At 37.2% G+C, this 25,439-nt stretch overlaps 1 protein-coding gene across 2 annotated transcripts; it reads left to right on the plus strand.

The window, feature by feature from the left end:
- Positions 1-11,725: 11,725 nt before the first annotated feature.
- On the plus strand, positions 11,726-19,975 carry LOC149804654 (uncharacterized). 2 transcript variants are annotated; one of them, XM_089942906.1, is made up of 2 exons: positions 11,726-11,839; positions 19,418-19,975. In XM_089942906.1, the coding sequence occupies exons 1-2, from the start codon at positions 11,822-11,824 to the stop codon at positions 19,565-19,567; spliced, it is 168 nt and encodes a 55-aa protein (XP_089799032.1). In that variant the 5' UTR covers positions 11,726-11,821; the 3' UTR covers positions 19,568-19,975. The 2 variants fall into 2 exon arrangements, with proteins under 2 accessions (XP_089799032.1, XP_089799030.1); XM_089942904.1 differs by lacking the exon at positions 11,726-11,839 and adding an exon at positions 13,466-13,887.
- Positions 19,976-25,439: the final 5,464 nt, after the last annotated feature.

Here is a 25,439-nt window from a genome sequence, read left to right on the forward strand (position 1 = left end):
GTTTGACTTGTATTTTGAGCAGCTCTCGGTAAATGCGTTCTCTCAACTCCACAGGCAAGCCCAAAATGTTCTCTTGTAAAGTATCCGTAAGTATATACACTGTTTTTGGAATCCTTGGGTGGTGGCCAATAGCCTCGTTTACCTTTGTGGCTGATGTAATATCCACTCATAATCAGTCTTCTTATACTTTGGAACAGAGCATAATTTAAAAACGGATGAATAACTTTGCGTTTGCGTTTCACTTGTATTTTGATCAGTTCTCGGTAAATGCGTTCTCTCAACTCCACAGGCAAAGCACGAATGTTCTCTAGCAAAGTATCCATGAATAGGTCATACTAAATCCTCTTTTGTCTGACACAAGAAATGTACCGTTTGCACAGACATGGTTTTATTTCAGTGTCGAATTTAAATCGTTTAGTTACTAATTTACACATTACAATTCGTTCAGAAGTTTCCTCTTTCACTAAGTTGACATTGTGTACAAGATGTTGGTAATTCGTTAACTCTTCCTCTGGAATTCGATGCAGTAAGTTCACAATGTAGTAGATAGAATCATCAATAGCAAACCAATCCTTTTTAAAACTAGGGGATCGTTGATCAATGTCTGTCCAATGGAACACTTTCAACTGAATCAGTCCTTGTATAGCATTCAGGTACCAGTGGTTCAAACACCGGTGACGTAACGGATGCAGTTGTTCTTTACGTTTGACTTGTATTTTGACCAGCTCTCGGTAAATCCTTTCTCTCAACTCCACAGGCAAAGTGCGAATGTTCTCTTGTAAAGTATCCATAAACAGATTATGGTAAGTTACTTCAATGTCTCGGTCCCACTAAGGGTAAGTAATGACAATTCGGTGACCATCGAGCATGTTCTACGTAGGCCGAATCTTGTGGTTCCCAGTGGTGAAGTGACACACCGCAACTGAAGCACTTGACTTTATCTCCTTCGCCCAAGTAGAACAATCCGGCTCTGGCTAATTCTTCGGGGGTCGGTCCTCCCAGATACTTAGGCCATTTTCCTTTGAACGATTGAAGACGATTTTCAAAGTCGCAGTATTCCGACAAACGCACAGGAAACGAATATTCGTCTTTCACAGGTTCGTTTCGATGAGGGTTGGGTGACATGGACAGGAGTTTGCTCAGGGCTGGATGACATCCGTAAGGAGGTAGACGTGAAGGTCGACATTCCCCTTTAAAACGAAACCCAGTAAAATGTCCAAGAGGACGAGTGGCATCACTTTCGCATCCCTCAGGTTTGACACGCACAGCATCACTTTCCATGATAGGGGTAGTGAGAACAAAGTTCCCATGATGCTTTACGGCATCGCTAAGGTCACAGCGTACAGCATCGTTCCCACCGCAAGGCTCACAATCGCATTCCACTTCAGAAGCCCCATACTTGAATTGTGCCTTTCGAAACTTGTTTTGTGTTTCTCTGAAAGTATTCATCTTGTTCGATTGGTCTTGGTAGTCACAATGAACTATCGATCTTGCCTAGGGTTCCTTTTTATATACAGACCAATACCGACGTGTCCATAAGGTAAGGTGAAATGATTGGGAAGTCGCACTCGCTTCTGGTACACGATTTGATAGACTTTTTCCAAGGGTCGACTGACGATGTGGTGAGTGGGTAAACGTACAATCTTGTTGGGTTGATAGGTGGTCACTTTAAAGTGTTTATCCTCTCCAGATTGCAAGGCTTCTTTCAATACCCCAAAGTTGACCACACAACTGGTACGATAATTCAGAGCCAATCCTTTCACTTTACACTTCGTGTGCACTTCTCCTTGTGGGTCCCGGTATTCGTAGCCGTAATTTTTTGGACCGCCACTGACGAAACTTAGAATCTTGTCGTCGGGATGCTCGTCTGTCCAGGCTCTAAACGGTCTCCTTCGATGTCAGGGTGCTGTTGACTCGGGTGATGGATGTAAATGCAACTGTCCGTGTGAAAGTACAGGACACGTTCCCCTAACAGTTCTAAAGCTTCGTACAATTTTAAGCGAGCATGGGCTGTCACATAAGCCGCAATGATGACATTTCCAAAAGGGTCGTCTTGTACAAAGTCCAGATCTTCTTCGTAATTGACCAAGATCAAATCCTCGCTAACGACGTCCACGTGTTTCATGAATTTGGTTTTGTCGTGAATCATCTGAAAGTAGCGGGAAGGTTCTGTCAAATATTCCGTCTTGGGTAAACACGGACGTTGTGCCATTTTACCCCACAAGCAATTTAACATCACTTTGGCAAACGATCGCCTGCCTTCGTTTATCTCGATGTGGTCTAAAGAGATGCCTTCTTGTGCCCAGTACTTCTCTTTGAATGTCTTTTGGTCTTCGGGAGTGTGACACCAGGACGGATAGCCACTGGCTTCTTGTTTCAGTTTCAAAAAGGCATCCACGTAGTCGGCGAAAATGCCTTTCTGCGTGGGGTCACCCTTGTGATATTTTTGTATCTTGGGAAAGTGGCAAATTTCGTACACTTCTAACAGCTGGTATCCCATGTCCAGAGCTTTGAACAATTCTACGCTGACCCAGGTTCCCGTCAAGGCCCGTTCTTCCTGGGTGTGCTGACAAGGTTGGTCTTGGTTGCACGTTTCGGCACAAGTACGGCACAAACGAAACATCAGTTTGCCTTGGCAATGGTGAGGTAAGACGGGATGGTACAAGTCCGTGGGAGGCAAAACTTTGCACTTGATCAAGCCTTCGTATTGTCGAATCTTTTTCAGGTCGATGTGTTTCGTGAACAATTGTGGGTGCCCTGCAGAAAAGCGACAATATTTGCACACGTAGGGATACAGCGAACACACGTCCAAGTATTTGATTTCTTCTCCTTTCTCTTCGTCGACTTGGTACAGCAAACAGGTGGCATTGGTCCTTCCTCCGTACAAACTATCCCTCGGGTTCAGCGGGTCCATGAACTGGTAACTTTCCACGAGGCGTTTAAACTCGGGATCGGTTTTCAAACGGTGATCGTACTCGTGTTCCCACATTTCCACCACTTGGTATCCTTCCTGTTCTAACTTTAGGCGTCGCTGACAAGTGTCCTGGTACAAGTCTTCCATGGCTCGTTGTAAAAACTGATTTTTAGTGCTACGATCAGGGTAATAGACGGGACATCCGTGAAATAAGCAACCGTTAAACTCGTACACGATCTTGGGGTTTTCTAAGTCCCAGCCATCTACCGAATACGTTCCGATGGTCTTTTCGCCCCCTCCGTTGCGGGCATGCTGAATCCATTTGTCTTCCTTGTCGCACAAGTAATGTAACCAACGTAGGGCTTTGACCGAGTATTGACGTTTGACATAGTTGGTCGATTGAGGGCTGATGACAGCCACGGTGTTTTCAGGCATGAAACGTTGTCTGTACACTAAGGAACACGCTTTGGCAATGGTGCAAGCTTCTTTCAAAGGATCGACCCCTCCGTGTTTCATGAACAGTTCTCGAAATTTTCCACAGCAACGTCGTAAAATGTCCACGTCGGAACGACAATACTTTAACATTTCTTCCTGAAAGTCGAAAGGGTCCGAGGCGTGAGCTTGGTACCAAGCGTAGAAAGCTTCTCGTTGTTCGGTACGAATGTTGTCGGGGTCGTAATAGTGAGCCTCAGGCAAATGGGGTAGAACGGCGTGTTGATTGGCTTCCGTATTGAAAAAGTGTGGAAAGTACCCTTTAGCCATTTCTGTCATTCCAAACGTTTTAGGCATTCGACTCAAAGGCATGGCCAAATAGCTCATCGAACCTTTAAACTTTACTTGTCCCACTTGCATGAAAATGATTTTGGCTCCGTTCAAAGTCACTTTAGGACGTTCGGTGCCTTGTTCCGTATAGTATCTGAGAAGAAACTGTCCATCGTATCCGGAGAAATTGTGAGCCATCACTGTGGCATGACGAAGACAATCTCCGTAACGTTCGATGTCCTCTTGGCTCCACGTCTTGTCGATGGGGTCTAAGACCCATTGTGCAAAATCGGCTAGCGTGTTCGGTCTCCGAAAGATTTTTTCACGCCCTCCGGGAATCTTGCTGCAGTGAGGGCAATGACTGAAGATAGGTTCCTGAATGCACATCTCGCACGCTCGATGAGCCACGCAGAAATTAGGAATGTGAATGCCGGTCTCTTGCATGCATTCGAAATCGAAAAAGATGAAATTGCCTTTCTTCTTGTGACCATCCTCTTTCTCTGGTGGGGGTTGGTATTTTTGCACGTAGCATTGGTGTTCCAAGTCCACGATGTGGTGACAAATGTGACATTTTTTCTTTCCTGAACATACTTGTGCCTTGGTATTATTGGTACGTATGCCTTGTCCACACGTACTGCACAATCTCAGGAGTTGACAAGCACATTTCTGCTGTGAACCTTGCGTCTTCAGATGTTGTTGGTAACAGGCAGGGCTGACAAACGTGCGCAGACAAGCTGGACAATGCACTGGTTTTTGCCCTTCGTTCAGACAGGGTGGAGAGGCCAGACATCCTGAGCATTTCGATCCGCAATGTTTGTCTTGGTCTCGATTGTTATAGCCATAGTCACATTTCTCACAGTAATAACCGTATCCCAGGAATGCAGTGATACCGGTAATGGTATCGAAATGTTCATCGTGATAATAGACATGAATGTATTTTCCGTCCTTAAAGTCTTGGCCTCGAAACAACAGAGGTCCGCGCACTTCTTGAGGGTGCACTTTCAAGGTGTAGCGTGGAGCTAGGGCATCTTGCAATTTTTGCATCTCAGGAATGCCGCAGGGTGTGTCTTTGGATAGGCCAGCTTGTTGTAACAGGAGTTCTGCTTCACTTCGTTGTTTGGCTAGGTCCGATTGTCGAATGTTCTCCCAGGCTCTTTTCCATTCTGTCGTGTCGTTTTTGTTGGCATAGGTTCGTCCCACCACGATGGCTCGGGCTAAACACATCTGGTCATGAGAATTGTGAATTTGGACGAGGGTACGCTTAATGCTGCGAAGGTCGTTCACCAATAAGACCTTATTGCGTTGTCCGGTCCCTTAAGGAGGAGAGACGTGGGTCATGTCCAGTGTGGCTTTTCCATCGGTGATGTCAAACTTGTCATTAGATTGTTGCACGTGTTGAATCTTGTCCATGACTTTGGAAGCGGTTAGTTCTGCAGGTCTGCTAAACTCGATCCAAACAGGGGATTTCAAACCGTCGTGTTGTATGGAGAGTCTCAAGCGATCGTCTTCTTTGGGTTGACATTGTCGCTTGACTGTGGTGAGCAAAGAATCCCACACCCCGGTGATGAACCCTTCTGCTTTCTCTAACGGTACTTCGGACTTGAAATCTTTAAACTTCACCATGTATTTGTAAGCCGTGGTTCTAAATTTTCTAGAGCAGCGCTTTTGGATCTCTCGAATGGAATAGTATTTTTCAGGGTTGACTAAGGGTGGTGAACTTTGTTTAGAGGGTTCAAATTCTGGTTCACTCATGTCCTCTTCAAAATCCCTGGCATGAATTTGTGCCAAGACTTCAGCTCTGGTACGAGGCGATAGATCACTTTTTTGCCTCTTACTTTCTTCTTCTTTCTTCTCAAACGAATTGGATCGTTTCATCTTGAGTGTAAAACGTCAAATGACTCAAGTTTAAACACCATAGACTAATTTATAGTCATGGCAGACCAGCGTATTTAAAAGGGTGTGTGTCTTGTCCTTTCACTATTCATTTCACTCTCTAACCGAGCACAACGATGGAAGAGACTAGCCAAATCGAACGTTTCATCAGAGCTTTGCGAGGGGTCATTAGAAAATTTTCTTCAGACCAGCCGACGGACTATTCTCCTTCCTCTCGAGATAAAAGTCAAGATACTTGCTATATCTGTCAGAAGAAAGGGCATTGGTCTTTAGAGTGTCCAGACCGTCAAAAAAGAAAAACAGGGGCTAGAAAAGACAAAAGTCAAGATACTTGTTATTATTGTCAAGAAAAAGGACATTGGTCTCCAGATTGCCCCAAAAAGAAACAAGAGGAGTCAAAAGAAGAGAGGGATTCTTCAGAGGAAGAAGAGGAGGAAGATAGCAGACAGGTGAAGAAAAAGAAACAGGAGAAGAAAAGAAGAAGGGAAGAAAGTGAGGAGGAAGAGGAGGAGGAAAAGACTGTGACGGTGAAGAAATTTAAAAAACAGAGAATAAACAAAGAAACAGAAGAAGTGTATGAACTTTTTGAAGTGCTATGTTGTGAATTGTGAATTGGATTGTAACTATTGATAAAAGAATGAATTAATTATATAAGGTAAGTGTCTTTGGGTTTTGATTTTAAAATAAGAACGTACACTCACGCACTCATACACAGACACGTACTATAGGGGTAAAATGTTTTGTTTTTTTTTGTTTTTGTTTTTTTTCCTTGAGTTATTGGCAATTGAAAGTTTATCTCTTTTCGAGGAATGTGGGTGGCCCTGGAAAGGGCCTTTGGTTTTGGTGTAGGGGTGAGTTTAAGCAATCAACTTTAACTGCCTTAAGCCTTTGCCACGGCCGAGGCCTACTTCTGATGATGATGATTTGGTTGAAATCACTAAGGGTTGTACGGTAGGCTTCGTCACAGGGTTGACGTGTTTAGCTCGGGAAGGTCGTATTCTCTTCGGTCGTAATAAAGAAGTCTGATACATTTGTTTCAGACTTCTTAACTCCGCTAAAATGTCCAACAGTACCGTGACCGTTTGATTTTCACCCTCTTGTTTCTTTGCTGCTTCTTCTTCTTCTTCTTGTTTTTTTCTTACCTCTTCTTCTTGCTGCTGTTGCTGTAGGAGAAAAGCTTGTTCCGCTTCCTTTTGTCGTTGTATAAATTTCTCCAATTCTTCTTTCTGTCTCTGTCTAAAATTCTCCACTTGCGGTAATGAAGGTGACGAAGATTCCGAAACAAATTCTTGCGAAGTAAGAAAATCCACAAAATCCCAATTTACCTCTTCTGAAAGTAAGTCCGGGTTCCCCTGGGCGGTCTCCACTGCTGGTGCACCCCAATGGATCGTTTTCTGAGTTTCCGTCATGTTGAATCAATGTCGCATAGATTGACTGCACACAGGCGCTAGCAAATCTATATAGACCACGTGACGTCACAGACTGCTCTCTTCGGATTGGATGCGGACTGACTGAATTTTGTAACGCGTGTTTGGATTGGTCAACAAACTCAATCCGTTTCAATCCTACCTCTACCTATAAATAAGCGCAGTTCACTGAATTGATTCACCTGTTCTCGGCGCCTCAAGATGTTGACCGATGTGCAATCTTCTACGCTTGTGTCTTCAATGATGTTCCGGACGGACATACCCATGTATGTCCGATCCAAGTGGACAGTTGTCCACAGGAATGACACCAGTCTGTGGATACGTAGGATCTACGTAGAAAGACAAGGATGCCTCAAAAGAGTCCTGATTTATGGTCTACAGTGAGACGTAGCCTAAGGACAAGAAGAAGACCAATGCGGTGCCCTTTATGTTAATGGATACATTAACATAAAAGCCAAAGGCCCTTTTCAGAGCCACTCATAGGTCTCGAAAAGAGATTGACTTTCCATTGCCTACCCTATTTTTATTTTTTATTTTTTTAAAATTTTTTCTATTTTTTTTAATTAAAAAAAATAGAGACCTCTCCCTGTTTCAATTTTACATAGACCCTAAACAGTCCCAGGGGGTGTTAATGTTAAATTTACATAGACCCTATACAGTCCCAGGGGGTGTTAATGTTAAATTTACATAGACCCTATACAGTCCCAGGAAAGGTCTGTAATGCTAATTCCCCTACACCCTATAGTGTCCCAGGGTTTTTCTCCATGTTAAATTTACATAGATCCTATAGTGTCGGGGGGGGGGTCTGTAATGCTAATTCCCATAGACCCTATATCGTCCCACTTAACTACTATAGACACCGAAATTAGCGAATCCTCTCACGCTACCCAGTACTGGACCCTTGGAGGTATTGACCGGCACTGGAATGTGTCAATCACTGGCCCTAGCTCCGTTGTGACCCAGTAACGACTACCGTGACGACCCATTCCTGGACTTTCGATACCAGATCTGGACCATCGATCATAATCCTTGAACGCTTGGATCACAGTCTTCCAACATGGTTGGCCCCATCCTTCTTCACGGTCCCTTTTAACTTCCGTTTCCTGCTCAGTCGTCTTATGTATTGCTAGAATCGTCTCTTTCATCCTTCTCTTCCGTGTTTCCTCCTTAAATGCTCAATATTCCCTTTTTAATCCGACGATGCCACGAGAAGACTCAGCCTTCCATTCATCGACAGAAGAGTTTTGTTAGCTTCTTTCGTATGCGTTATTTGCCCTTCAGTCTAGTACGTTATCGTTCGCTTACAAAGCTCTTGCATCCGCCGATTTGGATGTCAAGAAAGACAAATGTCATTCAAATTTCCTAGTCTTGCAAAGGTAAGTCTCTGATATAATTCAATGTCCTGTGAGGGAACTTTAGGGTCAAGATGTAAACAGGACTTTCTTTTTTCGTCGACGATTTCCCTAAAAGTTTAACCCGGCTTTATATTTTCACACTCGATCAGTGAATCCTTTTGAAAATCTTGTCATCACATCAGCAAATATCCCACCAACACCTGCCATTGTCAGAGGCTATTTTCGCTACAAACGTTCCAAGACAGCCACTCAAAGCTGACGTTCTGCAGTAAATGACAAAAATAGCAATCTTATTACAAAAGGTTGGTAGAGATTGTTTACAAATACAACTCACCGGAATTTAGCAAATAGACTTGATTCCAAAGGCCGATTTATCTGGTTTTCAACATCAGTCGGGGGGAGCTTTTGCAGTCAACCCAGACTTTTGCGTACCTCTACAATCCAAGACTAATAATTTCCTGTCCCTACGAATTAGGAAGAACAATTTGATATCTCACTGACCACTCACCATCAGCGTGTTTCTCAGGTGGTCTCCGCTTTCTCATAATGTTCCCAATTTTAACAAAAAAAAAAAAAAAATGTATTTGTGAAGCTTTAATTTTGATAATAGCCATCTGAAGCAAGCAGGCGATTTCGGGATCTTGTTCCTTTTCGACAATCAGTGATTGTCGTTTGTCACCCTGATTCGAATAAAGAGAATGCGTAGTAAAAAGAGGATCGCTGTGATAAGGACCTCTTAACTGATCTATATCAGGAACAAAATTGACTTCATCAAAAGCCTGACCAATACACGTGTTAGAAAAAGAAGTAATTTCCTGATCAACGGCATTCTATAAAGCTTTATTCGCCATAGCTCTAGTAATTCCACAAGCTGGGTATAAGTCAAGGATTTCATTTTCAATAAGATATGCTTTCAGATCCAAAGAAGGCTTGTCGGTTAAGTGAATTAACCACAGCCTTATCTCCAGGTAGGTCACTTCCTAGAAATAAATGAATAAATGAACACCCTCGATTGGTAAATACGTCACTATTCCGATTGTGACGGAACCCGAGACTGTCTGATGCCAAATTTACACGATGACATTAACAAAGCCGCATTCTACTCCTTTAATTAAAGCACTTCATTAGAAGAATACTTATCATAAAAAGGCAAAATACCCGATAATAAAAGACTCCGAGAAGCTCACGTGTCTCTTAGAATCGTAATAGGAATATAATTGGCAGAATCACCCATAAGTGATACAGAACCCTTCGACATGAATGGTTCATAATTCTCCATCATAAAAACAAACTGTATTGCTCTAAATGCATGACTATGGCCTCGATCTCTTAAAATTAAAACATTTGGAATAGGTATGTCTTGATTCTGTTGCTCATTTTTTAATCTGTTGCAATCAGAAATAACGAGCCCTTTTTTTGCAATGGGTGCACGGAGGATGAGATAAGGATTTCTCATAGGTCTTATCAGAAACCTGATTCCTAAAAGTTGTGCCTCTTTGAGATTTGAAAGTGCTCGTATGAGATTGAAATGTCTTTTTACCATTATACTGCTGAATGGAAGACTTACTGACAAAAGAAACTTTGTGAGTCAAGGAATAATCGTCAGCTGTACGAGCAGCATTTTCTAAAGTTTCTACCGTTTCCTCATCAAGGTAGGTCTTGACGTCAGTGTGCATGCCATTCTTGTGCTCTTCAATAAATATGAGTTGTCTGAGGTTATTGTAGACTTGACCAAACGTCTTGGCTGAGCATTACCTATCAAATAATTGTTCTTTTTCTATAGCAAATTCGACTTGGATCTGTCCAGTTTCTTTTCTACAGTTTATAAACCTCTGTTGATATGCTTCAAGTACCAATTCATAACCCTTCAAGATGAATTCCTTAACCGCATGATAATAAGCACTTTGTGCACAAAATAAAGTAAAGACTCCACGAGCTATGCCAATATGTACACTTTGTAATAATCTAGTCTAATGTTCCCTTGGCCGTTTAAACTTATTAACTTTTGTTTCTTCAAAATGATTAAATATTTTATCTACTTCTTTTTGTTTAAAAGGATGTATTAACGTAACATTTCTGGTAACATCAAAAACTGAGCTTGTGTGTAAAGGGATTTGGGTGGGGGTGTTTTCCACTTGTTGATTCTTCGTATCTATCGCAGACAGATAACTTGTTCGTAAAGCATACCGCCCATCTCCAGTTTGTAAACGGATTACCTGATATTATTTCCTACTTTTTAATATTACCTCTCTAAGATTATGAAGGTATATTTTAGCAAATATTCGTCAATTATTAATTTAGTAGTTCCAAATGTGACATTCATTTTTTTTAAATCGCTGATACTGATCAGTATCTTTTAAAACTGTTTCCTTCTTTGCACGCTGCAAACGGGGTCTGTGTCTATTGATCTGTGATCTATGCTTGTCTGTCAATAAATTAATTTTGGTAAAACATCAGGCCATTTATTGTTGTTTGCTTTTGAATTAAAAAAAAAACTTCACACAGCAGATGTTTTCTAGTACATCTTGACTTTCCTGCTGTACAGCTATCTTTCCTTCGTTAATTGTATCTTTCCAAGCTTACTTACTCCCTTTGAAAAGTTCTCTTAAAGCGTAATCCACAGCCATCACCACAACCAAGAGATTCAAACCACTGAAAACGATCCAAAAATTAAAATAAAACATCCAATGAGAACTTTTAATTTCAGCAATTTTGTAACGTTTATTGAATAATTTAAAATGAATGAAAGATTGATTTTGTTAATCCTATGGTTGTTTTAGAAACGTACTAAATATACTGAGTCACCATGTGATGTTTTTGTTAGATCTTTGTCTTGGTTGTAGTGATGGTTGTGGTAATCCATAATTTATTCGAAACCTCCTCCCGACTGATTTTAAAAACAATCGTTTTTTATAGGTTGTTCGTTCATTTGTTCTTTCATCCGTTTATTCATTCATTATTTGTTAAAAATACAGCGACTACGTGGGCAATATTAACCTTGCCAATTTGTATCTGCTACGGACAAAATCATTCTGTTCTTGACAAGTACAGACCTCCACCCCACCCCCAATGTATGATGTACAGGAATAACGTACTTTGGCTTTGCTGATTTAAGATACTGTACTCATAAACATGAAACGTAGCTTGCTTCCCGATAAGGTCACTAGCAGACGATATTCTGCTTATTTTACCTGGACAGTTTCTCCTATATGCGATCACCAAAAGATTACCTTTTTTAACAAGGCAAATTGAAGCAAAGTCAACTTATAAATCATAATATGGATTCTAACAGAAAGCTTGATTTGTGTTCTGTTTATGTATGTAATTTTCATACAAGTATATTGAGAATCAATGAATTTATTTCAACTTCCAAACACCATACAAAGTCAACGGTAAATCTGCCTGCTGACCAGAAATTTGGCGGCTGATGACGTAATTCGGGAACTACCGAAATAGCAAAATGTAGTCACATGAACCAACTGAAAGAGGTAAGTTAGAAAACGAGGACAGAACAAATAGTTTGGTCGGTAGCTATTTTAACTAAATCATAATAATGACTCTGTGTGTGTGTGTGTGTGTGACTTTGAACGAAGCTTTAACAATTTTTTCAGTCATTATCACCTGCAGTGTAATCAATCTTAACTGCGTTTTAAATGCAAGTATGGGTAGCCGTCAGCGCCAAAATTATATTAACCAAATGATTTAACACAGCAAATGACATGATAAATCCAGATTCCAAATGATGTGGTGTCACGTGAAATGATTTAAAGAAATGTTAAAGAACACATGCACATTCGTTCATTTGGATCAAATCACTTGATGCTGATTGGAAAATATAGTTCTTGCTTATATCATAGGAACGGAAACACCTTCTCTGTCCAAGTTTCGGCTGCAAAAATCTCAACCGTTTCTGAAATACTTCTGTAGATTATAAATGTGAGTGTGCTGACACCATACATCATGGATAACAGCGCCACCCGTATATGTTTTGGATTTACGCTAGATGCTTTACAATGTAGCGCTGTTCCCAGCCAGACCGTTTACTTTCCATACATTTCATTTAGTACCACGTCATTTGGAATCTGAGTGCATTATTCCATTCGGTTCATCAGACCATTTATTCAATACCAAATCATTTGGAATCTAAATTCATCATTTCATTTGTTGGATTAAATAATTTCATTTTAGACTACGTAATTTTACCTAATACCATGTCATTTGGAAACTGATTTCATCATTCCATTTTCTTTTTAAGATCATTTTATTTAATATCACGTCACTTGGAATCTAAATATTTCATTTATTGGTTTAAATCATTTGATTTTGTGCTACGTAAATTCAATTAATAAAACTTCATTTTTTTAATACCAGATCATTTGGAATTTAAATTCATGATTTCATTTGTTGATTTAAATAATTTTATTTTAGACTACATCATTTTATTTAATACCACGTCATTTGGAAGCAGATTTCATCATTTTGTTTTGTTCTTTAAATCATTTAATTTCATGCCAAGTCATGTCATTTAGTAGCACCTCATTTTGAATCTGAATTCATTATTTAATTTTTGGGGGTTCAGTCATTTCGTTTCATGCTACATCATTTCATATCACACCACATCATTTGGAATATCATTCCATTTGTTGGGTTAAATCATTTAATTTCATACTACATCATTTCATCTAATACTACGTCATTTGGAATCTAAATTCATCATTCGATTTTGTTCGTTAAATCATGTCATGTGCCACCACATCATTTGGAATCTGGATTTTCGTTTGATATGCTGGGTTAAATTATTTTATTTCATGCCACATCATTTGATTAATGTAATTTTGGCGGTGACGGCTACCCATATATCTGTATGTGAAATAAATAAAATATATGTATATTATGTACACTGTATATTTTATATACCATTTCATTTCATTCATCTAGGCAAACCTCGTTTCCTTGTAATCAAATTTGTATATATCTCGTGGAATATCATGGATACGGCGCGCACAAACACACACACACACGATGGGGGATCAGTTTATGGCATCTTTATACAGTCTACGAGGTGTTCCGATTGCAAATTTTGTTTACATGTGCACGTGCTTCCGGATGCAGCAGACGATGCCTTCTTAAGTTGGGATATCCCTTGTATTTCAACCGAATTACTTAAGCAATACAATAATCATATCTAAAGATTAGGGAAACAATGGCCGAACAAACGTACAGAAACAACAGATGTTGGATGACTTCTGGCGCTGTGTACGTCCGTCACGTGTTGGCTACAAAACGTGCAAGAGACAAGCTCCAAAGAGAGAGGATAAAATCGATTCTGAAGTCGAAAGGCCATACGGGTGGCATAAAAAAGCCACATAGGTGGCAACCTGGGTCTCGAGCTCTGAATGAAATTAGAAAGTTTCAAAAGACAACAAATCTAATAATCAACAAGCTACCTTTTCAGCGTCTGGTGCGTGACATCGCAACGGAGAAATTTGGAGTAGATTGGATTCGGTTCCAGTCGGAAGCCCTTGGCGTTTTACAGGTTCACATCATCAAAGGCATATTTTTGTCTTTAAAGGTTACGCTTTTGTACGAGAACTATTTTTCTGTGTCTGCCAAACTGACAACGATGCTTATCAAGAATTATCTATGTCACAAATAAAACCTAAGCTCACATTAAAAAAAGTATTCCATTCAAATTTTTATCTGATTTTATTTCAGATTTTTTTAAAATCAAGCTTCCCAATAAAATATTTTCTCATATACCCTACTATACATGTGTTTGCAACTAAGAAAGCCCTCTTTTTAGATTTGCATGTTACACCATGTCGTTTTGTTACCAGGACCATTTACACATGCACAGGGGCTCATATCAATGCTTACAATTTAACTATCAGCCATACATATAGTATTATTTTATAGTAATGTTTGACAGTTAAATTGTAAGCAACAATATGAGCCCCTGTGCACAGATGCATGTCTGATCTGCAACAACAATATATGGCAGCGCAACATGATTAATATCACATTGACATCTTAAATTTTGTGTGAAAATTGTAGAAAGAAATCTAATTAAGCATTGTTTAAAGATATTATTTGTTTTATTGTATATCACTGTTTAAAGATATTTGCTTTATCATATATCCATTTTGAGAATTTACCTGTCAATGCTATAATAATAAAATCTGTAAAAATAATGATATTATACTTATAAGTAAAAAATATTAAATATAGGTTTTGAACCATTTTTCATAAATAAATGTAGTTTGGATACGGAACATCTAACTCTGGAAAATGCATTTTTGAGCTACAATACTGAATGGCATTTTTCATAAATTATTTGTTAGAGGGGAAAGGTTATATATTTAATTTCTTATTTCTGTCTACAAATAAAGAAAAGCAAGTAGTAAAAATATATAATAAAATATAAAGACTCAGTTAATTAGGAAATGAAACAAAAAAAAAGACGTTTGAAGGGCCTGACACTATTTGTAGGTGTATTTTAACACCACATATAATTGTAGAGAGTAGAATATATTTATGCAAAATGATTTTTCTGTATTGATTCATAAAGTATAAATTATAAATGGGGTTAGGGGTATGTAGAAGTAGCAATAACAAACTTGTACTAATGGATGCATGATGGTCAACAGGTCATCCTATAAGCTCTTAGTCTGTGACTATTTGAGCTAAAAATTACTCTTCATGTACAGTTGCTAATTTTCCATTAAGTACAGAGTAATGCTTTGATAGAAATAAGAAAACCATGAAAAATATGGTGAAAATGTTTTTCTGGTAAACAGATTGCAACAAAGATCTACTCTCTGTGAAAAGAGGAAAAAATAAAATTTTATAACTGCGTTACATTATTCCAGTATTACTGATGTCCAGTATGACAAAAAAAAATTTTACATGCTAAGTAGTTGACTGCATGTCACTTTTAGCAGATAAGCTGATATGTCCAGTAAGAATAGTTAGTAAGGTTTTTTTAAGACAAAATGATTGGGGGAAAAGAATTAGTCAGGTGGAGTTATTATCATGATGTGTTTCTTTGTTTAATTCACAACTTTTAATGACAGGGTTGTCTGCAGATATTTCTGCCCATGTACATCAGTGCAGATAATTGTATTGCCTTCAAAATCATACAAGACAGGGCAACAGAACATAGATAAACACATACAAAGATAAAAAGGACAAGTACAGTAAGAACATTTAGGTATGACAAATTGATGAGCTAGGCATCAGTACACACACCCTGCATACCAGATTGACCAAACTGTTAATAGCAGACAAGAAGCATCAAACACATACACTTTGTTATAATTTTTTTTGAAGAATAAGTATAGTGCAAATAACAAAAGAAGCAACATTAATTTAGAATAATAATTATGATGAGATAGGCATTAGTACACATACCCTGCATACCAGATTGACCAAACTGTTAATAGCAGATGAGAAGCATCACACACACACAAACACACATATGTATTATAATTTTTTGGAAGAATATCTAAGTACATGTATAGTGCAAATGACAACAGAAGCAACATTAATTTAGAATAATAATTATGATGAGATAGGCATTAGTACACACACCCTGCATACCAGATTGACCAAATTGTTAATGGCATGTGAGAAGCATCACACACACACACATGTACTAGAATGTTTTGGAAGAATAAGTATAGTGTAAATGACTACAGAAGCAACATTAATTGAGAATAATAATTATGTTGTATCTATGTTACTTCATATCTTTTACGAAATTATGTGCAACTAATTTTAACAAACAGTAACCATTTAATCTAGTTGTAGTGTTGTCATGGAAATGAAATGCATTATATAGAAACTTTACTAACGTGTGTATTTCCTGTCAAAATGGTAGAGTAATTAAAGCAAACAAATGTCATCAATAATGGGTATAATGAGTAACAGAATGCACAAAATTCTGTTTCTGCAGTAATTATTATCAAAGCTGACTAAAAATGGTGCATTTCAGAAGAAAATGCTTTTCGTCTTCAACTAAATCATGACATATAAAGTAAGATCTAAATTCTGAAGGGATATGAAGTATTTTATGTTGCCAGATTTCAATAAGGCAAGTTGCACTCACATTAAAAGGTTTTGAATTTCCTAGCAATATATATAGTTAATTTTCAAACCTAATTCTTGTTTTATTTCAGTGAAAAAAATCTCTTACCTTACTGAAAATGGATATATTGCATCTCCTCCATGACTTTTTACTGATAATCCAGTTTATCCTTGAAAGTTTTTATTAGAAAATTTACACTAAGGATAGTTTCATTACCCAAACATACCTAAACTTCAAACTTATTAAACAGTTTTTAACTGATTTAATTGACTTAGAATTAATTTTGTTGTCTAAAATTTGCCTATAGCACATGTGCCAAAGAAGGAAATGGTAGTAACATCATATGAAACCAACATGTTATCACCACTAAAATATATATGTATGCCTAGGGGAGAAAGTCCAACTCCATCATAGGCAGCTAAATTATGGCTGTGCTTATTTATATTAGCAGGTGTTTGTTGTATCTTTGGGAAATTTTATCATATATATTCTTTTAATACATGTATAAAGATTCTAAGATTGTATTAGTCTTTAATTAGCCCCACTTCACAATCAACATAGGCTTAACGTTTATTGAAGATACTTTTTGCTTCAGCAGAATGATTGTTTCTGGCCTTTTTGATGTTGAATTATAATCAGTTTTCTGGGATACTTTAATTATAACTTCCAAATATTCTGTATATATTATTACCTGTAGAATATTAAATAAATTCATCTCACTTTTTACCCCTCTTCTTATAAATTATAACTTTAGTTCTAATGTTAAGACTGAGTTTCACTTCAGATAGATATATACATCCCACATGTTTAGTGTTGACAAGTGTAAACATATGTTGTAGTCATGATGCCATTGAAAGATGTATTCTCTCAAGAATTGTAAATTTATGACATTGGGTCAAAATACAACCATTGATGATAACCATACCTACCATTTGGTGAAATCTATAAATACCATTTCATTGTTACACTGATCATCAAATTTAAAATTTAAACAATGGAAATATTTATAACCAGTAGATTTTTCCATAAAGAGGATTTATACTTGAATTATCTGTAGTCTTCCAGCATCGTGGACAATGGAAGAAACATTCTTTGCATACATATAGGGATTTTGTATGGGTCCTCAGAGGCCACAAATAGGCTGCAATTTGAATATAAAATATTTCAGTGATACAAAATTCACAGTTATCAGCAATTCATTTCTTTCTTAACAAACAAAACATTTTTTTTTTCATATCACAACTGGCCCAGACTCCATTCTCAATCACCCAAGAAAAATCCCTGACAGTGCATATACTCTAAAGTATCATTTGACCTGGCAGATTCATTAGACAAATTTTATTATTATGTTAACTAAGGGATTTATTTGTAAACAAAAGAAGTTTCCAAGTGTCAAGTATATTCTTAGGGAAACAATATCAGTGAATTATGTAATACATTGAAATATACCTGTAAAAACACATAAGGTACCACACATTTTAAGAAAAGGGGGGTTTATTAATGTTTCCTTTAAAATTAAGCAGTTTTCAGGATGATGGGTTCATTATACTGAAACTTGCTTTGGCAAGCATCTTTGTAACAATATAGGAAAAATTTATATGGTTTCTTGAGTGTCCTTGATAGACAGATTTTACTGAAGTGTTAAAATCTCACATTTGGCAAAGAGAATGATATAACTGATGCATATGACTTGGTATAATATGCCTAAGAAGACTGAATATAACTATGCAAGTGATATGCAAAGGAAATTAAACAATACAGAGAATAAAGATGTTTCAACTACTTGTAAAATATTGAATCTTCAAAGTGATGGCATATCTTGCAACATTTTCCCAAGGTTTTGCTGATATTATACCGGAGATATCACATACATACACACAATTGATTATAGCGTAGTGACAAGAATAGATTTTGGCAAAAATTTAAATAAATATGAAAATTTCAAGGGAAAACATCTTCATGTGTGCCTATGTGTGATTTAGCTCTAGACATAAATTAATAGCTTTTTTAATGACAAAGCTAAACTCTGTATGTTGCTGATTTCTTAAAACCCATTTTCATTAAGAACTTTTGTTTGTTGCAAGCTGACAGAAAAATATCAGACAAAATTTGCATGTCAGCAACTCATGCTACCTGTTTTTTAATAAAAATGGCCAATGAAATGTAAAGTATGTTTTTTTTTGTGGGGTTTGCTTTGGTTTTAACAGTACTTTTAATACATTACTGGCTGCTGAGAAAATGGAAGTACCTATCCCAAGGACACACTGAGGTGGTTGACAGAGTGGGTATCATACCTGTGACTCTTTGATTACATGTTCAATGCTCTTTAAACAGAGCTACCGTGGCTAGCTACCATAATCAGAAAACAAGACATTTTGACAATTTTTGCAGAATAACCTAATCTGAGTCTGCAAATCATGTTGAATGAGAATTTGGAGGCACTCATCTGGAAGATTCTTTATTACAGACAAAAATGAAATTATTGAGATGGGTACAAAGCATTTGGACAAAGTTTCAATGTACTGATGTTAGCTGAAAAGCAGTCAAACATAATTTTAGTCAGTTCAAGTGAAATTCATGAAAGTGTCACCTTCCACTCAGATCTCCAAAAAGCAAATAAAATTCTGACATTTGTTGATTTAAATACTATAAGTTTGATTGGCTGAATCAGTGTCAGAATCTGACTTGCTGATCATGTACTATTGTCTCTCACTGAATCTGGATGCATAGTGCTAACTCAATTGCCTTGCACCTCTGGTCCTCTATTTGGTCCCATGTTCCACCATGTGCAAGGAAATTACAGTACTGTCCACCCAAGGTCAGCATTTTCATTTGGATTTTTTTAGTCTCCTACACCTACAAGGCCATACTCATAACTGTAATGAGTAGTTGTGATAACTTGTAGAATCAACATAGAATGAAGTTTAAACATAAATTTAAATGTATTGACTATTAAAAATGTACTTATTTTCTCAACTAGGAGGCAGCAGAGAGTTACCTAGTGGAACTTTTCCATGACACAAACCTGTGCACCATCCATGCAAAGAGAGTGACAATTATGAGGAAGGACCTACAACTGGCCATGAGAATACGAGGGGATCAAGCTATAGCAAAAGTAAATGCTTCCTGAAGAAGTTGTTCAACAAGATTTCCATGTTCAGCATAATTTTTCAGAAGAGATCTACTGTTTTGAAGGTTTACAGAACACAAAAGAGACAGCTGATATAACTTTTAAGTCACATACATCGGATTGTACCCAGACCTTTATTATTTGAAACAATGTTATCATCCACAAAATTTATTGAATCTGATGAACACATAAAGTGGAATCCCACTGCAAGAAACTCCAGGAACAGTAAAATTGTATTTACACATATTATGAATTCTTAAAAAACGTAAATGAATGTATACATTAAAGCTATTTTTTGGGCAGATTATTTACTTTATTTGAAAATGTGGTAAATCTCAGTTCATTATAAACAGGTTTCAATTTATAATCAAGTGTTCTGAATAAAATATATACCTCATGACCCATGTACCAATGAAGTTGTTGATTCAATTTTGTATGTTAAAATTTTTTATTCAATTTGTTTTCATTTTTTTTATCATATTTTCAGAATCAAAGCTATGCAGTGGCATGAGTACTAGTATTAAACTTTTATTGAGAACTCTGTGTTAATCCCATTACTCTTGCAATAATAGAAAACAGGATCTGAATGTTGGAAAGCAGCAATGCTAACACTAACCCAGTATAAAAGTTTCACAAATATAGCATTCCCTTTTTTTTACTTCTACCTTAACTGCAAGTAGAACATTAGAGGATCAAGTAATATCACACTAACAGAACCTGGGCCAGTAGGATACTTTTCTAACAAAATTTCCAGTGCTATGGATTACATACATTATGAAAACAATTGTTTATAGGTGTCTCAATTTTTTGTATCATCATCCATATTTCACTGCACATCAGCATCATTTGTCTGCTCTTGATGTTTTCTGAAAACTTGGTCAAAATCTGTTTAAAGGGGTTTTTAAAAAATAATTTTTTAAATGCTTTTCTATTTTAAGTAATGCAGCCACATTTGATGCCAGATCAGACAACACTTGTAAAAACACTGAAAGTGATTCACGCCAGGCCTGGGTGCTTTCTGTAGAAGTTGGTTTAATTCTGTTAAATGGTTTTGTGAATTAATAATGGCCATTTTTGGTAGCAGATTGGCATCATTACTAAAAACTTTTAAGCCCTTTATGCAAGGTTACTTCCTGTCAAATTTAGTCAAATTCTGTTGACTGGTTTTTAGGATTTTTTTTTTTGTCATTTAAAGGTTTTACTTTTTTTTAGCAATGGCAGAAATATTTTATGGTGGATTGACATCATTTGTACAAATATGCAAATCCTTTATGCCAAGATATCTTCTGTCAAATTTGGTTTAAATGTGTTATATTGAGCAGTTTTTGAGATTTGTTTAATGGCAAATTGGCATAATTTGTATAAGCTTGAAAGTTCTGTATACCAGAATGCTTTCTGCCAAATATGGATGAAATTTTGTCGATAGATTTTTAAAAGGAGTTTTAAAAAGCTGATTTGGATGGATGCACAACATGCATTGTAAGCAAGACCATACCATAAGTTCACTTAGCCTTACGTCCAAAAGAGCTGAAAGTGACAGAAAATTGAGGTTTGCTAGTGATATTTACAGAATGGTTGGGACAAGATACTCCACTAACAAATTCTTGTGAGAACACTACAACCGCAAGTCAAAGGGATTCTGGTATTATATCAAAGGTACTTTCCAGTGAATGATTTGACTTGTTCATCTGTACTTTGTACCATAGGCATTCCATCTTTGCATTGGCAAAATTGTATGGTCTTCACACCTGTCACAAACCACATGGTATTGCATCCACAGACATTGTAAAAGTGACAAAGTCAAACTAAGCAATTAAATTGAATTTTATGAAAATGAACACCTAATGTCATGGATATGAATCAGGTGGATTCTAAAATGAGTTTTGCAATTTGATCAATTTTTTTTAACGGTGAACTTGTTCACTGTTACAGTATAAAGGAATTCATTGACATTTTAAATATTATTAGATAAATAAACCAATTTTGCTGGTTTAAATCAACTGCATTTAGCTCACCTGGAAATAAGTCTGCAAGTTCAAGAGACTTTGACCAAGGCATCCTGGCCTGAAAGTCTTTCAAGTTTGATAGAGTGAATCAAAACCACCATCAAATATGGGCATGGCAAACCACATTAAACATTATATCAACATTTAAAATAGGGACAACTAGACAGAAGTTTTTAATTGGAAACCCCATGTTGATATGACCATCCATTCAGGTGTAAATTATAAAAAAATTTAAAAAATGGCCACTGTGGTGGCCATATTAGATGTCAGCACAGCACCCTTTTTAATTGTGACCAACCATGGAATAAATGAGTAAAGATTCAAGGCAATCCTCCAGGTAGTTTAGGAGTGACAATAATAAACCAGTGCTAACAGACCAGACATTTGAAAATGGACAACAAATTTTCCTATAAGATCTTCTGGTCTATGACCATGAGAGCTTAAAAACTGATTAACAAAATTTTCCAACTCTGAAACAAAGCACGATGCAAATATACCATCAAATATGGATGATAAAAAAATATTAAAGAAACCTCAAAACAATTATTTTCATAATATATAAAAAAATCAACAGAATTGGAAGAAATTTCAACACGAAGCATCTTACTGACCAAGATTTCTTGTAATAGTAGAGCAAGAGAATTAACCTGTTATCAGGACTATTGAAATCACAGGTTTGGAATTATGTCTTCTTCCCCATGCAGCAGAAACGAGATCCAAAATTATATTTAGAATATGAGATGCATAAATTTCAAAATTATAAGTTTTAAAATATAACAAAATAATAAAAATTAGGAATTATAATCAATTATTTATAATTTACACTGTAGACAAATATAACATAGCAACATAACAAGTGGTGTTAGTCCAACCAAACCATATATGTCGGAGATGCACAAGAAAAATAATTTCTGTTTTACTAAGGTGAAATAACTGGCAGAAATTTATTAATGATGCAGTGTAGTATCCAGGCTTAAAAACTAACAGCATATCTGAAGCACACCAGTATTTTCTAAATATGAACATTTCTTGACACATTTTAAATGTTAAGTGAAAAGATTTTAAGAAAAATATATTTCTTGCAATGACTATGTTGAATCGTATAAATGTACTGACAGAAAATTATTGATAAAAAGTTGATAATTGCAGTTGTTGAAAATTTTGAAGTATCATTGAAAAGTTTGATTAAAGAGAGTTTGGCAGTTGCTAGTATTACCATATTAAAGTGCTGGAAACATTTGTTATTCATGTTATTTCATGTATGGTGCATTATTTGAAGGCATTTAATGTATTTTGTGCTACTACACTTTCCTTATCAGCCAGGAGCTGGGTGATTTACCCCCGAAACTAGATAAAATAAACAGCCAAATTTTTGGACAAGTCAAATTTACAGAATAGTTAAGTATGTCTACACCAGTCTTCATTTTCCATGTGGCACTTTTTTTGGTCTTCAATGCACACTGCACAATTGTGCAAGCGTTTGGTGGACTGTGACATCAATGAGCAATAAAATGGTTGCTGTTGTTGTTGTTGTAGGGTTTAACGCCATTTTTCAGCACACGATAGGCTATACATGGCGGCCAGTATTAATGGTGGAGGAAGAACCCGAGAAAACCCCGGAAAGAACCACCGACCTACAATAAGCTACTGGCAAGCTTTCTCACATACCCACATTGGCTGAATCCGAGACTCAAACCCATGCAGACAGAGGTGAGATGGCAGTGATCCGTAATGGAGAGCGTGTTAGACCACTCGGCCACTCAGGGCCCCTAAAATGGTTGCAAAAAGGCAATATAAACTGACGTTTTTCATCAGGATAATAAACATTTATAAGAAAAAATGAAAAAATTGCAATACATATCAACATACATGGATTACCGTTACATAATTTAAAATTTGATGATGGTTGTAATCGGCATGATAGTTAATTCATGAAAATATTTAGATTATCTGAAGTTTTTTCTGACATTACCATGGACATGGAGGTTCCCCAAATGAAACTTCCAGCCTATTTTGGCAACTTACCCTCCAACTTTAATTCTTATTGAAGGTCCTGCCTGCTTCCTGGTATGACGTGGAGGCATTTCTAACTGAACAACAGACTGGTGGTGGTGGGGGGGATCTTGCTAGTTACTTATGTCAAGTCAGGGATAAATTTTACCAGGCAGTTCTCTTATATCAAATGGAAATATTATTTCTTTGTGTTTAAAATGGTAAACAGATACAGAAAACATTTTTTTTATAAACAAGTTTTATTTAAATAGTATTTTTTTAACTTTAAATATAGATTTTCAGGTAACATTCAGTTTCAACTTTATATGCAGAAAATATTCAAATAACACAAACAATTAAAACAACTAACTAAACAATGAAGTTCTTATAGAGGTGTTTAAAAGATCAACAAATAAATACATTTTAAATACTGATGTTGTGAAGAAAAGCAGCCTCCAGGAAAGCACCCTCTGACAGTTCTAACTGTGCTCTAGTATGACCTTAAAAGTACCCAGTGCCACATCCCAGTGGAAAAAGAGAGTGCCAAGAACAATATCAATGCATGCCAACAAGTTTTTGCTACTGCTTCTAATCCACTGATGACAGTGATTCCTCCTTCAAGCAAGCTGAATGAGGTTGCTGAAATGAGGTCAGCATATGAGGCTATGGTCACTATGACTCATTCTTTTCTTTTAATGATTCCAGTGTTTTGACTGGAAGGCCCCTGTAGAAATACCCACTTGAGCTGTGTCAGCATCCAAAGTGGGAGTTTTAGTGGGCCAGGAAGGAATATGAAACTTTTAGCAAGAAGAAGATACCAAGGGTTGCTTACTTGCTCAGGATAATTCATTGTCATTATTAGTCACTAATGAAGGCAGTGATATTGCCGAAAATTTCAAATTCTGAAGACATTTATGCTCTGAGAATGGGAAATTACTAATGATCAAATACAATGGTCATGACGTAAAGGGAAGAACATGCCACCCCCTACATTGTCTATCAAAAGCTTGGCCCTTGCTAAACCTATGTCAAAGCTCCTTGATCATAACTAAGTCAGGAAGAAATGAGAGATCTGGTTAAGAGTTTGTTCCATAAAGTTTCTCCAAACTGGAAATTTTTTGGAGTAACCAGAACTGGAAGGTTAGGGACATAGATTTTTAGACAAGAAGTGGTAAACCTCATTCAACACTTTCTGAAACAACCACGATTCCTCCTCCTATGCCTGCTTAACTGAAGGTTGATAAAGGTTTGGGAATCCAAAATGAAATGGTGCTACATGGGCCTCCTCTGTGTCAAACTAGTTGGCTTCACCAGGGACAGAAAGGACATCTTCATCCTGCACTCTCTTCTGGGAGGAAGAACTACATGACCCAGTGTCGGGGCTTAGGGGGTGACTTGCCAGGAGGAGAAATTCCTCCTGCAGCGTTAATAGTTAATGTTTAAACCAATGGCTTATGCTGGTAGTTTAGTGTGATTCTCTGCCCTCTTAGAGCATTTTGGTGAGGAAGATTTACTCCTTTTCCTTTTTTTAGACCCAACCTCTCTGCCCTCATGGAATGGTGATAGTGTTGCTCATTCTCTCAGAAGGGCATGACTCACTCTCAACCAGTTTATACGTTCACTAGGAAGGGGGCTTCACTAATTTTAGGAGTCTCCAAGGCAATACGGGATTTCATTCTCTGAGATCTGAGGGACAAACATACTTCTTCCTCGCTTGGTAGGTTTGTCAACTCTTTATGAAACCTCATATTTCATAAAACCAGATGCTACAAAAGGAACAGACATCTGTCCCCTTACAGTGCGAACAGGTTAAACAAGATGGGGTGTGCCCCGGGTGATTTCTTGTGGCCACACTTACCTATACCTTGCTGAGA

Source organism: Sinohyriopsis cumingii, chromosome 2, assembly GCF_028554795.1.
Source record: "Sinohyriopsis cumingii isolate HCF-2022 chromosome 2, ASM2855479v2, whole genome shotgun sequence".
Lineage (NCBI taxonomy): Eukaryota > Metazoa > Mollusca > Bivalvia > Unionida > Unionidae > Sinohyriopsis > Sinohyriopsis cumingii.

What these genes read in the sequence shown, in the direction of transcription:
- LOC149804654 (XM_089942904.1), top strand. Translation starts at nt 13,555, where the DNA reads ATGGCCGAACAAACGTACAGAAACAACAGATGTTGGATGACTTCTGGC. An exon ending in AAGCCCTTGGCGTTTTACAG is followed by an intron (nt 13,888 to 19,417) that starts GTTCACATCATC and finishes TTTCTCAACTAG; the next exon opens with GAGGCAGCAGAGAGTTACCT.